Source organism: Halyomorpha halys, unplaced genomic scaffold (genome assembly GCF_000696795.3).
Source record: "Halyomorpha halys isolate HHAL.00 unplaced genomic scaffold, Hhal_1.1 Scaffold87.1, whole genome shotgun sequence".
Taxonomy (NCBI): Eukaryota; Metazoa; Arthropoda; class Insecta; order Hemiptera; family Pentatomidae; genus Halyomorpha; species Halyomorpha halys.
Genome location: NW_027115705.1, coordinates 603,055 through 619,465, shown reverse-complemented (window position 1 = coordinate 619,465; position 16,411 = coordinate 603,055). Strand labels below are relative to the sequence as shown.

The following is a 16,411-nucleotide window of genomic DNA, read 5'->3' as shown; positions in this document are numbered from 1 at the left end:
ATATATATTCAATTACATAACGTTTCTTTTATTTCTCAAATCAGTATATGTTCCCCACCGTGATGTTTGAAGGGACAATGTTTTCCCGTCCCGAAATTGGATAGATGGGTATGAAAGGTATTTGTCGAAGGCTTTAAACAAACACTTGACCGTTCAGGTTGAGGTTTTGCTAAGTGGGCAAACGATGGAATGGTAAACACACAGCTTTATGTTCTGCTTTTGGAATTAATGAACATATATTGGGGATTTTTTTTTATCGTTTTAGTCCTAATGTAGAAAGCAGTTCAATGAGGTTCATATTCTCCCTTTTAACTAGTTACAAAGCATAACTTAAACGAGCAGAATGTATCCGACAAATATTTTCCGAGAGTTGTATATTTAGTAATGGATATTTCAGAATAAACAAAACCCGAGATACAAAACCTAATAATTTCCTTTATTAGTAACTTTTTTGCTATCAGTATTTTTCTCCATATTTATTGTTAATGTTATCTTCCTTATTTATGTCAAATTCATTGATTTGAACCCATTATCAATTAAAATCAAATAAGCAATTTTGAATTTTAATAAGAAGATGGTCTCGAGACCTTCTAGTGTAGAAATATGATTAGAGTGCTACCAGTGGTTGTTTCTCTACATGCCTGTATCACTTCATTTTCATCTTACATAATTCACTTCATGTAATTTTTTGTAAATAAATAGGGTATTAATTGGTTATAAATTAAGGTCAGAGTCAGTCGTATATGACCATTAGTCTTTTATGAGAAAAAGGTGTCTTAGGGTACAGTCAGAGAAGAAGGCAATTAAAACTTATTTGATCAGTACCAACTTTTTTTTGCCATAAAATTTCATCTAGGCTAAGTAAAAAAAAAACAAGATAAAAATCATAATAAATAAAAGTATAAATAGAATAACAAGGAGATAATATAGATACACAATTAGTACTAGAAAAAATGTATTATTTATGTGTTATATAAAGATTAAAGCAATATGAGAATATAGCAATAATTATTAAAGAAGAAAATGAAAATAATATATTTAAAAATCCATTAAGTTTATATAAAAAATGAAAATTATTTGGAACTAAAATTATGAAAAAACTGAGAAGGAATATATTATATTATGTATATAGCAAAATCTATATTCCTTCACACTTTTTTCATAATTTTAATTTTAAATAATTTTCATATTTTATATTTGTTTACTTATTGGATTTTCATATATATTATTTTCTTTCTCTTTCATCTTTGATAATTTTAATATTACTATATTCTCATATTGCTTTTATCTTCATATAAACCTTAATCTTTACATTTTTTTTGTAATACAACTTGTGTACCTACATTATATGTTATCTTTTCTTTTTCTTGTTATTCTGTTCCTCCTTTTACTCATAATTGTTAAATCTTGTTTTTCGTACTCAGCCCTTATGAAGGCCTGAAATTATGGCCGAAACGTTGGCACTGAAAAAAAGTTTTATTCCCTAACCATCTTCTACTCATATAATATTCACTGTTAGCAAGTCTTTTATGTTTCCTTACAGTATGATTTTGTTTTGGTTGTTGTTTTTTCTTCCGAAAATTGGATGTCTGTAATGAGGTTTCTCAATTCATCGATTTATTTAATAGTTACGAAGTAAAGAAAGATTTTATTATTGTGGTTCTCAATCATCATAGATTAAAGGTGTTCTAGATTCGTTTAAATGGATTTGATAACTCAGATGAAGATGTGCCTAGTATTTGACCTCTGGCTTGCTCATATTGTTAGCTGGTTAATTAAGCAAGGATTATGTAATTTGATTAGGCCCTAATTAACACACCTCTTAATTGGGACTCGCGCAGGCGGAGCTATCAATTAACACAGAGAGACATGTGTCACCTTCAATTCGCCATAGCCTCCGTAAAAGTGAAACGCTTTTAGCTCATTAGGCAGCGAACGCAACTGCTGTGCATTACCAGCCTTTCGTTGAATTATTTATTTCATTAATATTCAACGAGTTTTAGAAAATGCATGGTCCGTGTGTTGCAAGAATAGTCCTTTCGCTGGCTCATTATGATCGGAATACTTACTCCTCACTTACTGGGATTCGTAGAGCCTTCGTCGAATTCCGTAGGATGAGCTTTCGGGCATTTTTTGGGGGGGTTTATTTTAATATTTTACTTGCGTTTACTTTTATGTGAATGTTCCTTACCGAAAGTGGCTTCCGAATTGTCACGGTTCGTAAGTCTAGTGGTGAAAGGAACTGAGCTTGAAAATTTAAATTTTCAAAATACACTAAAAACTTACCTTTTGCAGATGCTACCATCATTTTTTCATCTTGTATAGTAAAAAATGACTTCTATGGATCCAGTTTTTTTTTTTTTAATTTATTTATTTCTTTTATTTTTTACTCTTACTATGTTTAATGGATTGAATGAATTTCTCGAATAAATTCAATTATATAAAAATGTTAGCAAAGTTATATCTTATCCTAAATAGAAAATCCAAATTAAAACTATAAATAACTGTTCTAATTTTAAAAAAAAATCTCAGGCCACTGCTGATGTTTGACTATGAAGGTCAGGGGGGCAGCATCCTTTACGAAAAGGAAAAAATTACAATTTTTTCAAAATAAAGTCCTAAGAATTGCAGTGGATGCTCCTTGGTTTATAAGAAACAGCCAATTGCATCAAACCAAGATTACATCTAAAAACGTTTCAAGAAGTTCCTCTCCCATTTACCGATACTTAAAGGAGCAGTGACCTACACAACCTGTAAAATTCTGTTATAAATCGTATATTTATTAATTCTGTTATTCACACTACTTCTATTTTATTTTCTCCGTCTTTTTCGTTTTAAATTAACTTGTTTTTCTTTTTCTTTTTTTTTTACCCATTAAAATTCGCAATTGTTTGTTTTGTTAGGTCTACGAATGTCTTTATTTTTGTTATTAATTTTATTTTTCTCTTTTATTAGGAAGCATTATTTTCATCTACTTATTTTTTAAATTATGACGTTTTTTATAGTTAGAGGTGTTTTTTTGTGCGAGACCATACCTATACCCATATAGGGTATTTAATATATAACATTATTTATTATATATAACAATTATTTAATATATAACAATCAATTGTTAAAAAAAAGTAACGGTTATATCAACCATTTAATGCCCACTAGGCCGATCTGGTACTAAATAAATAAAATTAAAAAAATTACTTAAAGAGTGTTTCATACTACTTAATCACAGCCACCTCACTTAACTGCGGAATTTTCAAAGGAAAATATATTTTTAATGAAGGATTTTCATAGAAAATTTAATTTAAAAACTATTTTATATCCGTGATTTTTCCGATTTGGCGCGTAATCATCAAAAATCGAACAGTTTTTTTTAAAGGTTTTTGATAATTTATGTGCAGAAGCTAATTCGAGAATTTATCATACGTGTAGATTTACGATGTTAAGAGCGCGTTAAAGTACAAATGTCTGAAGATCTTGTCGATGTAATCACTTAGTTCTTCCAATCACCAAATCATAAGCCTTTGTTCAAACGATGAGATTGTCTTGTAATAAAAATCATATTTTTTTCTTTACTACTTGATGATTCAATTGTGTCCTCATACATAGAGTACTCAATCATGGACTGTCGAATAACCGCCGCCCCAGGAGGATTGAGGATCTATTTTGGCCAATTTTTATGTAAATAAATTTCGGGTGAAGCTGAAAGGGCTTTTAAAAGCTAATGGTTCATTCTCCTACCCTGGAGGATTAGCAATAGAAGAGAAGGGAGTGCCTAATTCTATCTCCAGTGAAGGCAGCATTAGCGCCTCTTGAAACGGGCAAGTTTTCAGCCAATGGAAGCTTAACGACATTAAGCAGAGATTTTGGACTGTCTCTTAGGAGCTGCTTAAGGTGGATAAATTAAATCCAAATAACCCTTTCGGTTCCAGTGCTCCCATTCCCTAAGGATCCTCCAACCGGCTGCCTCTTACCATAATACTGTCGCTCTCATCTAGCCTACATCTAATTAACTTTTAAAATGAGTTTGCATCGTCTGAGTTTTTCTTATTTACTGCTTTGTATGTTTCCGCTGATATCTAGTAGAGGCAAGTGCTCAAATAAATTTATCATGGAGTAAACAGGGGTATGGGATTTATGAATAATACAAATATTTTTAAGACCTAATTAAAAAAATATATTTATTTTTCGAATTACTCAAAAACTGTAAATCTTAAAAATGTGAAAATATTTTCATAAATATGTAATCAAATCATAGAAATATTTAATGTAGACAAATTCATTTTAAAAAAGGTTGAGAATAAAAACAAAAATACCGTATTCAACTTTTAATTTGATAAAAGTATGTATCAAAAATTTAAAAAATAAGAAAAAAAATACATTTAATTGCTATAGTTATTCTAATCCGCTATCCTCATCTTTCTCATCTAAAAATTTTCTTATGAGATTCATCTTTAAGTTTTCAAAAACCAATCCTCGATAATTGCGTCGCAAAATCGGTTTGTTGTGTATATAATATAAAAACATTCATTTAAGAGGTAATTATATTATAAAAATATTGATTGGTACTTTTTTTTCCAAATAAATTTTGGATGTTATTCATTTGATCTAATGATCTTGCTCATGTAATCGTCAATTGTAAGAAAACTTAGTATTATTCAAATTTAACCCGTTCGAAACCGCTGAGCTCAACTGTTTGTTTGTCAACAGGTTGTATGTTTCGGTTTCACAATTATCGATCAATTCGCTGTAAATCTCTCTCTCTCTCTCTCTCTCTCTCTCTCTCTCTCTCTCTCTCTCTCTCTCTCTCTCTCTCTCTCTCTCCCTCTTTCTCTCTCTCTCCCTATATATATATAAATAAATGAATCGTTGGAAGCTTTGTCCACAATAAACTTTTAAAATACTGGACCGATTTACAAGCTTTTTTTTTTTTTTTAAAAATGTTGCTGGTCGTGATGAAAAAGTTTATATAACTACTGAAATCCCCGATTTAACGGGTAAATGTTACTATAATTTCTTTAGTTTTTAAATGATGTTATTTGAATAGCGATTAAATTTTCTACAAATAAAAGAAAAATCCTTGATTTTCGGCGAATGATTGAACTTTTACCCATTTAAAAAAAAAGAAATGAATTGTGAAACTAAAAAAAGAACTTGTTGAACTTAGACAGGCTCACTTTGAATTTTGTTTATTTATTTTTTTTTTTTTATTGATAAATATTACAATCTGCCACATTGTTGGGTAATACATAAATTGTTGGGATAAATTATTACATGCGACATTTTATGTGCCGAAATTTTTTTAATGTATTATCACCATATATTTCTATTATATATAATTACCATATAGTTTTGCTTTATATTGTTACTTACCGATGTATACTAAAATGATATAATTAGCAGTTAATCCAATGTGTAAATACCAATAATAATGTATGTTTAATTTATGCCATTAGAGTGCTACCAATGGGTAGTTTCTCTACACACCTGTATCACTCCATTATAAACTAAAATCAAACTTACTGGATGTATTTATATGAATGTACAATTGTAAATAGCAATAAATAAATAAAACATTCAATTGTGTTCAATCAATCTATATACATACCAAATCGAGCTATACCGAAACACTGCCAGGTCTGCCAGTTTATTGTTAACGTTAAATGTTGTATAACCAACCTTGTCGGAACTCCAAATCCTGATCTTGGTTATGGATCCAATCCATCTTTATAATTTTTTTCTTTCATTCAATTGTGCTACATTATATTATTATAACAATGGTAATATAGATTAGAAATGTCAAGAGAAATAACTGTTTGTCATTCAAATTGTAATAATTCTACTAAGTTATCAATTTCATTATCTTTCAAGAGGTGCTACGTGTTCTCTTTTTCATCTCTTTTAAATAGTTTAACTGTTTTACACTTGATCTCTAAGAATGTTGAATCATTGCTAGACATTTAGCTTATGTCATCGTTGTCTTATTGCAAAGCTACCGCTATGTCCTGCTCTATTTCTCACTTTCCTAATTACGATCCAGTGGAGTTCCTTGTTCACCCGACAGATCCGACCCATTCTCTTTTGATATTAAAAATAAAAGACTCTGCGTAATCAGAGGTTCGCTTTCTTTATTTCGAAGCTAAAAATTATATCCTAAAGTTCCTTTTTTGTCCAACATCTTTTGAATTAATTGAGAATTCTTGCTAAAAATATTTGAAGATAACTTTTTTATTTTCAAATAAAATCTTTGAAGCTTGGTACTCATCATTATATTGGTAATCATGTATTATATTATGAGCTTGGAACAAAATTAACCTCATGATTAAATTACTTAAGTCAAAATGGTAAGAGTAATTGTGGAACCATTGCCACCTTTAATGTTGATCTAGTTAATTACATTTTGTTTGCTTCCATTAAATATTTCTTAACCCCATCTTGGAAACCCTCCATCACTTCCCTTCTAATCCCTTCAGTCCAACCCTTCATTTAATAGATGGATCCACCCGTTCCCGGTCCGTGACGTGAAATACCTTCGGCCTTAAATAGGCAGGCATGGTCCCTTTTATAAATCAGCTTTCTGGAAATATTGGGATTCAACTGAAGATCTCTATGTAGTCTTTGTTATATTTATTTATCAATAATGAAATACGTAATGAAAGATTTGCTTATCATGGGAAATGCTCGTCGCCTTAAGAATAAGAAACTTAAAAAAGCTATTTGGGATTTAGAAAAAAAAGATTACAGTGGAAAAATTATTGCCCACGTCTATTGCATTGAAAGTCGATGAGGTAAATCTAAAACATCTTAAAAGACTTAAGAAATTTTGTATGGTTTAGTATTCTTATAGGATTGCATTGATTTGAGTTGTGGCAAATTTTTGTCTGTTACACTGTAGCCTTAAGTCAACCCTGTGGGTTCTGGAGTCCTCCTGAGGTCTATCCAGCCTCCTAAAGTGATAAATCCAGCCTCCGTTAATTGGAGAAAAATCTGGTGTTTGCGAGCAATCTTGAAAAGTCACCTCCTTGTATGACCGTTGTCCTAAAAACAGTGCTTCCTTACAAAGTACTGAACCCAGTACCCTTCAGGAGTCATAGCGGTTCATATTATTATTATTGGTCTCCTTATAAACTATATAATATCTCTGACTAAATTATAAAAAAAGCACATTTTTTAATCTTAATATTTCAGTAAAAGTACTTACCAAAAACCTTAATTAATACAAACTACAGTTTTTTTAATTCATTTTATTTAATAATTAATTATTTTTCTTTTTAAAAAATATTTCATTAACTATTTTGGTTAGTTCCCCATTTCTTGTATATCTGTATAAACTTTATTTCGTCTCTTTTTTTAAAAACATTTTCTTCATTAAACGAGAACCAACCTATTCAAATATCAGCGTTACTTTTTTAGATTTTTAATTTTTTTTTTCTTACAAAAGTTTATTTGTTATAAACAATTTTTTTTTTAAATTTGATTCAGTATGAAAACTCTCACATAGATAAGAATAGGTGCCTTTGATGATTGTGGTATCGTAAAATAAAAATAAAATAAATAAATACTAAAATAGAAAAACAAAAGGATATATTATACCGTATTAAGATAATATATTGAAAATGTACTATATATTTTTATAGGCTCCAACAAATCGTTAATAATAAGTTTTCATGACCAACTTTGGTCACAATTTGATCGATCGATATCTCTTAAAAAATAAAGTGTTTCTCTTTCGAAAATGTCGTATTCAAAAGTCCTTGAAGACTGCACTACGCTCATGAATGATCTTGTATACAGTGGGGGAAAAAATGGTATAGAAAGTTTAAATGGAAATTAAGTCATTCGTATCATCCAATGGTTCCACTTTATCGATCAGAACCCACTTTAGAGCGCAGTTGGTAGAAAAACATAAGATCTTATGTAAGAGAGGGGTCTGTGGAGGAAAGTGCATGGAGACACTTCTGGTAAAACAACAACATTAAAGCAGTAGAGAGAGGATGGATTAGACGGGTTCTATTTGGCGAGAGAACAGTGAACACTGAGAGTGGAGATGGAACAACTGGAATGAGCCTCATGCTAATTCGAGTGAGACAAACTGCCTACGAGTTCTCTACTCCAAAACACGGGCTCTACACTTTGTAACCAGCCGCCAGTGATTTACCTTGGCCATTTTTCATTCGGAGTTCTTCAAAGTCAGTGCTCGACTAATAAAACTTATACCGGAATTAAGTTGTCAGAAATGAGGCTCAAATATATGTTAGGCTTTGTAATGAAAAATTAAGATAAAAATATAATAGAATACCCTAAACTTAAATGTTTCGAGCGGCTAAACCTCAATCCATGCTAGATTGTGGTATAATTTATGTCACGTGTTGTAAAATTCACTTTTCATTTGTGGCTTGGTTGGAGTAAATAACTATTTAAACTTCGGTTTGATATTTGAAGATGGTCAGGGTTGGGGTAAATAGGAACAGCAATAGTTTTCAACAATTTATTAATTGTCGACGTTTCGACCTATAATGTAGGTCTTCACCTACTAAATTAAAATGATACAAAGAAGGTAAAGACTATGTAAGAGTAAAATAGTGACATTAAATAAAATGTGACTATCAAAAACTTAATTAAAACTGTAAATAGGTTAAAGATAAGTACAAAAATCATTAACTAACATAATTGTGAATAATGAACTGATAAAACAGAATATTTATTATAAAACATATATATTGATTAACTAAGGATGCATAATGGTCGAAACATTAATTCCTAATAAGCAGATAAATTAATAATAATAAATTGTATATTAAACAATTGTTCTCATTGGCTACCCGTCCTGAACATCTTCAGAATCATATGCAGTCAATCATTTACACATAATAACATTATTTGATTGCTCGGTTTTCCTTTGTGAACGAAATCTGTTGATATCCATAAATTCCGTTTATACTTACTTCAGTCCTCACCGTTCGAGTAAAAGACTCGACGGAGGTCATTGCCGGCCATCCAGGAGGCACTGGATTAAATCTAATTTCCGGGAAATGGCCAATGAAGTTCTGGTTCGCCCACGCTAGCTGCTATTGGCCCTGATGACTTCTAATGACTCCAGTGCACTGTATTGCACACTACTGCACTTACATCCTACATACTCTCCGTTAAATTATGTTCATTAATCCCGTTGACTTGTTCAACTGTGATATTTCCCCTTTCCATTTCGTATATTGATTGTCGCTAATTTACTTCCTCAATACGAAACATTTTCTATATATCTAGTGATAAACACTTACAATCATTCCTTTGATTGGATTTACATTATAACACCCCTACTAGCTTTGAGACAATCTAAGCAGGAAAAGTAACCCCATAGTACGGTATTATCTTTGGAATACGTTCAATTCATGAAAAAATAATTTTTTTTTGTCAGATGTCACCACTATTGATGTAAAGTTTGGAGCATACAATTTTGCTTTTATCGGATGACAACTAGATATTTGTAACATATCTAAATATTTTTTTTTTTTAATCATTATTATTATAACTCAATAAATAACTTTGTAAACCTCCAATTCCTGATAAAAAATTTAGCTATATAAACATTAAATTCTTTTAATAAGATAAAATATGATCGTAATGAATAATATATAATCTAAGTTTGGAAGAAGATAGTTGACAATATGAAGTAGATTGGAGGAAGGTAGTCCTGGTTACAGTCAATAAAGCTTTCAAAATAGTAAAAAAAAACTATTTATTGTTAATTCCACGCCCCAACTAAACAGTTTGGATCAGAACATCATTGTTATCAGGCCTGACGAAGCCCTGCAAAGTGGGACGAAACGTTGATTAACAATAAATAGTTTTTGGTTAATATTTTGAAACCTTTATTGATCGCCACCCGGACTATCTTCCTCCAGTATAATCATTAGAATTTAATGTATATCTGATAAGGTAAAAAATATTGTCAGTATGAGTAAATTTTCTTTGATCAGAGAAAATTTGGAAAAAAAAAAACAGGAAAAGTCGGGTAATTTTTTCTAGCCATCTTGCTTGACACCCTGGTTAATACAAATATATGTCTGAATGATCTTGAACCATAAATCACTAGCATAATTAAGTATCAGAATTATTCCTTTAAAAAAAAAAAATTATGAAATCAGGTGAAGCAAAAACTTCAATTTACAATAAATTTCAGTTACCATGATGTAGAATATTGAAATGTCTTACTTAAATTGTACAAAAATTATATGAGAATGATAACTATCTCCCTAGATGCTCTGTAAAATGTTTTATTCATTTCATAACTATTATTCAGCTTTCTAATTATTTTATTTTGTAATATTCCTTTGAAATTATCATAATAAATTTTAGTAACAACTATTGTATTACATATTGTACGTTGTTAACAGAAGTACTGGCCTTACACCAGAAATGGACACTACAGGCTCCGTAGCTGCTGTTGAATCTGCATTAGAAAGGCTAAACAAACAGAGAGCAGAACTAGAAGAACTTTGGGCTGCTAGAAAGCTTAGGCTTGAGCTCTGCCTTCGGCTGAGGCTGTTTGAAAGACATGCCTTGGAGGTACCAAGCAAACTTTTATTAATTGTCTCCCTTATGTGTTTAAATAAAGCAAACATTAAAAAATAAAAGTGATGGATAATTTCATGTGGTTGATGTTACATACATTTTTTTTTTATTATACAAATTTGTCACTCAATCACAATTACACTTTCAATCAGTAATTAACATTTCTTAGCTGTCTCCATGTCATCTGATATATTAAGTTCTCTTGCTGTGTAGTACAATACATAAAATAATATTTTGATTAAATGTCAATCATTTATGCAATCACTCATTTTGACTAACAACTAAATATATCAATTAAATATTTCAAATAAAACTGTGCAACACAGGAAAATATTTAATAGAAAAATTCTATTTATCCACTCTTTATTTTTATCCTTTCTCTCTAGTGATATTTTCAGTAATTATAATTTTTTTTTTAAATTTATTTAAATGAATTATTTAATGAATAATTATCTATCTACATATTCATTTGAAAAGAAGAGGTAATCTAGTCAATAGCTATGAGTTTATTAATTATTTTACATTAATGTCGAAGTTTTGGCTAATAGGAGCATTCTCAAGATTCTGAAATTATAAATTTTATCAATGGAACGAAAAATAATTTAGTTTCAGAAATTTACACTATGACACATGGCAGATGGCCAAAATTATTTAAAATTAGACTTACACGATATATTATTAAAAAAAAACATGAAACTTAGTTTATTTTTTGACAAAAACTATAATTCAGAATCTAATGTCTAATAACCTAATTTGCTCATATTTTTTTTTTTTTTTTTTTCAAAGTGTTAAGTGCTAATGCACCGAGACTCAAAGATAGAAGAAGAAAACTATCTAAATATTTATTTGTATAATTTATGTAAAATTCTTAGTTATCACATTTATGTGTCTTTTTTTTCAATGAGCATTGAAAAAAGTTCAAATGCTTGGCCTTTGATATATTTTAATTCAATATAAACTAAGCTTAATTTTTATCTCTCTTAAGTTTATAATGAAATTACATTTCTAAAATTATAGACTATAATGTTGGTTTATAGGTTTCCTCACAACTGGAAATTTGGTCTAATGAATTAGAACACATACCACTTAGCAATGAATTAGAAGAGGCAGAAAGACTTTTAAGATTACATACTGAAAGTGTTACACACATGCAAAATACAACCTTCCAAGTTCTACAGCAAGGCCAGGAGCTGGCACAGGTTATCTTTATTTTTTATTAGTTATTTTTTGTTGCTAAAATATTACTCATTCAAAATTGAATTTATTATAATTTTATCAAGAAGATAATAGTGGGAGTAAAAAAAAATATTATATTAAATTCACTCTTATAATCCACCCTTTATATTGTATTTTGTATTTATTTATTGTCTTTTTAAACTGTAAAGTTTTGTAGGATTTCTGGAAATTGATTTTTTTTTAATTATTGTATATTGTAATGAGTAGCGAGCTATAATACCTCCTACCTCATTTGTATAAATACCTGTGCTATACATTTATTTTATCTTTCTTGGCTTGCCTTAATGCTATTGGTGGTTGGGGAAGGGGCTTGGGCTGCTAAGTTGTTTACTTAGGCTCAAGTGGGTTCTGCCTGGAAGTGGATGGCTACCACATCACTTGTACTCAGAGCATTTAAAATCTTCAAAATTTAATTTTGATTCATGATTTCTGATGAATCTGACAATTTTACTGAAATAAAATCATTTACATTAAGTATCAATTAATTATTCCATACGATTTTGGTGTGTATTTGGATAATATTTTACCAAAGGGGTATGTATTATTGAGATTTGAAACTGTCATAGAGGTTAATAAGCTAATTTAGAATCATAAAAAATAATTTTAAACAAAAGCTCAAGTACTTGAGTACTTGTTACCCTATATAGTTTCCTCCACAAATATTGTGGCAATTTAAAAAAAGGCGGGATTAAAAAAAGTGAGGGAATGGATGTAGAGTGAAATTGTCGACATGGCCTAACTCATCATTTAAATTATAATTATTTTTAAATAATAAAGTAATGCAAATTTTTAAATAAACACAAAAGATTATATTTATCTTTATTTTAAATCATTTATAGTTTTAACAATATATTAAATTTACTGACTTACATTTTAAACTTGTTTTTGCATATTTTCTTTTAACCCTGGTAATGTCTTTCATAATCTTACTCAGGTGATATAATTCTCTGCTGGAAAATAATGTTTAATAATAGTTCTTTTTCATTTGGAAAGATTGTAACTTGTCTGATTTGGAATCTCAGGTATTTGAAACATCCGGAGTTACACTTATGGCCGATTCTCAATATTCAGCTGGTACTAGAGTACAAGTTCTTTTAGAATTTCTTCATGAAAGGGAAATGGACCTTGAAGACCTTGCTGAAATCAAAAGGGTTAAATTGGAGCAATGTGTTCACCTCTGCCAGTTTAGACAGGATGCCAATCAGGTGTGTATTTTATTTTGATATAATAGAGAAAATTTGAGAGTAATTTTTTAATATAAGAAATTTCAATGCTCCATTATTCAGCCAATTGAATTGTATTAAAAAAAAAACATTGTGTTATAATCAGTGGCTAATTCAGAAATTTTCTTAGGGGCTGCACCTGTGTACCAGGTTAATACTATAGTCCTAATAGAATATATCAATCTAAAAAATAAGATAAAGTTGAAGTAAAGTATATTTTGAAATACAATTTAATTTTTCAATTAAGGAAAAATAATAAGGGCACCTGTTGTACTTACATATAATGGAAAGAAGTTTAGAAAAAAAAATGTTTTCACTTCCTAAAGGGAAGGGAGGGTTGATAATAAAGTTATATAAATTTATTGTTCTAATGATGTATTATCCCTTAAAATTAATTACTCAAATTCAATAATTCTTAGAATGACTGAGGTTATAGTTCCTAAGTTTTACAATTATCATGTACTTTTCAGGTTGTAAGCTGGATAAGAAATGGGGAAGCAATGCTACTTGCAAGTTTCACCATACCCAACTCTTTAGCTGATGCAGAACAACTGAAGAAAGAGCATGAGCAATTTCAAGTCGCTATAGAGGTAAGCACTGTTCTTTTATGTTTATTAGTAATTTTTTTTTTTATGTTTTCGGGAACTTAAAAGAAATGTCATCAACTGTGGTACAACCTCTGACTTAATGCCCTGGGCCTTCTTCTTTCTGGCATTTTCCTAAAATGTCAAACATCTTTCACAATGCCATCTATCTACCGTTGTTTTATTTGTTTATGCTTCTTGGTCTATAAAGTTGATCCATCATCATCTTTTTGAAATGCCCTGTTCAGTAATCCTCTGAAAACAAGCTGAGACCATCTAAGCCTTTCTACACAGATTACTCTCACAATTTCCTACTCTTTAGCAGAGTCGTTGACAGGCAATCGATGTGTAGAATTTTCCTCTCGTACTACAGGAGTCACAGCTTGTCCAATTTTGAGATATTCCATGTTGCAGAGCCATATACTATAAAGTAACTTTATAGGCCCAGTTTTGATGATAGCTTTTGAAGAAAATAAAAGAATTTGCTATTTGCTAGCATTATTTTTGTTTTTATCTCTGTTGTCACATTATTCATATTGACCTGTGATCCAATATTGATAATTTTTGTCTACCTTGCACCTAGTATCTACCTTGTAGGTTTGAATCTAAAAGTTTGTACTGGAACGTGAAACTGACATTTTTGTTCTTGAGTATGACATATTAGCTAATATGTAGAATATTTTGTTTATTAATTAAAATTGGTGATGTAATTTTTCCTTCAAATTTTAGCAAATTCTCTTCACCTTAAATAAATTTTATAGACAACTTTTTCAATATTTTCAAAACTGTAGGTTCCTTTGGTGATTCTTTTTACCTGGTTTGAAGAGAAGCAGAGAAATTTCTATTTGCTAGGATTGTTTTTCTTATCTTTGTTGTCACATTCACATTGACCTATGATCCAATATTGACAAATTTTTCCTACCTTGTACCTTGTAAGTTTACTACCCCTAACCATCTTACTTTATTAATTTATTAGATAAACTCTATGTATTAAATATTAATAGTTTATCCTAATTATAATCCATTTTCCCAACGATATATCATTTAGCTAAAATTCTTATCATTTGCTAATAAATCTTAAATTATTGTTTATAGAAAACTCATACATCTGCTGTCCAAGTGCGGCACAGAGCGGATGCTCTCATATCAGCTCATCATTACGCTCCCGACGCTGTCAGAGAAGTTGCTGAAGAAGTCACTAAAAGGTGGCAAGGGCTTGTCACCTGTGCTGAGGAAAGGCACAAACTAGTCACTGCTAGTCTCAATTTTTACAAGACTGCTGAACAAGTAAGTAGTGTACTTATTCTTATTTCTTCAAAAATTGAAATAAAAAGTTTTTCCCATATTCCACCATACAGAATAGGCATTTATTTTATTGACTGGGCTAAAGCCAAATCTTGATCACTTGAATCCGCTTTCTGGTTCAATAATTATTGAATAAAGGCTAAAATGTATTATTAAAATAAATATTATATATAAATAATTGAATTAAATAATTATAATATATAATAATGATAATAATATTAAATAATAATAATATACAAATAATAATAGTTATTAGTCTAGTACCAGTACCTCCTAATAAAGTACCGTACCCTTAACCTTTCATGAGTTGTAGCGGTACAGATTTTAATTTAATATAAATAATTGACCATATTAATTCAAATTAAGAAGAATTTGGTCAGGAGTGCGGTCACAAGAAAACAAAACTAGTTAGAAACGATTTATTTGCCAAAAATAGTTGTTAACTATTTTTGTGACCACACCTCTCTGACCTTCATAATTTTTTATTAAAATAAATAGTTGCCTAAATAAAAAATAAACTGTTTCAATTTTTAGTTTGTGAATTAGTACACTCCCTTATTCATTACATATTAAAAAAATAAAATTATTGTGCATGTTTTTGTGTTTTTACTTTAAAATAGAATTTTATTTATTTACCCACTCAAAGTTTTTTTTCATTCATATTACCATTGTAATAATATGTGAGCCGTGATCGTCATTTGTCTCCAAAAGTGAAATATCTTATACACAATAGTTTTTACGATTTGTCTTTGTCCTCATGTTATGTACTGAAAACAATTTGCATTGTCTCCATAGTGGAGCCCTCGAGTTTGAAGACAAATTTTAAATGGCTCCACTCTGGACCCTCAAGTGCAAAGTGTTAATTAAGAAATAATACTAAATCTATAGAAAAAAATAAATATTTAATAATTTGCTTGTAATTAAAACCTTATTTAAGAAATAAGTTAAAATTAGGTAATGTTGCAAATAGTTAGCCACCTTCATGGTGAATAAAAAATGGTGCATATAGTTACAAAATAATTTATTATTTCTGGTTTCCATAATAATTTGTAAAGATTTGACATAGATCTCTGTAGCAGTAAAGAAGAAGAAAATATATAATTTATTTAAGAGGCTTTAGTATAATGATCCCAAAAGAGTTTATATTTGCTTTTTGGGATCATTGTGGGTTTATTTGTGACTAAAATCTAAAAAATGATCAGTAAAAAAGCCATTGTCTGTTCGGTTGACAGATACATTTTTTTTAATTCAATTTTTGGAGTATATATTTCTTTGAATATAAAATATAAAATTTTAAAGGAGAGTTATAAAGAGAATTTTTTTTTTCACGACAATAAAGGTCCATTACTGAGAATAACCAACAAAAATTGATTGTTTTAATATAAATGTTTGTAAAAAATATTGTTATTGTTCTTTCTCTATTGATTTTCATTGGTTAATAAATAATTTTTAATTCATTAACTCAAGTATTATCAATTGTTTTTATTACCTTACACT

The 16,411-nt window shown here is 29.6% G+C and overlaps 1 protein-coding gene across 1 annotated transcript in view; it reads left to right on the top strand.

Annotated features, from left to right (window-relative positions):
- The window catches only part of trio (trio Rho guanine nucleotide exchange factor), a 669,473-nt gene that overhangs the window by 460,779 nt on the left and 192,283 nt on the right, over window positions 1–16,411 (top strand). Inside the window, exons 16-20 of the mRNA XM_024360812.2 lie at window positions 10,389–10,560; window positions 11,604–11,765; window positions 12,825–13,007; window positions 13,496–13,615; window positions 14,705–14,896. Of these exons, the coding sequence (XP_024216580.2) occupies window positions 10,389–10,560; window positions 11,604–11,765; window positions 12,825–13,007; window positions 13,496–13,615; window positions 14,705–14,896 (829 nt within the window). The remainder of the gene's footprint in view (window positions 1–10,388; window positions 10,561–11,603; window positions 11,766–12,824; window positions 13,008–13,495; window positions 13,616–14,704; window positions 14,897–16,411) is intronic.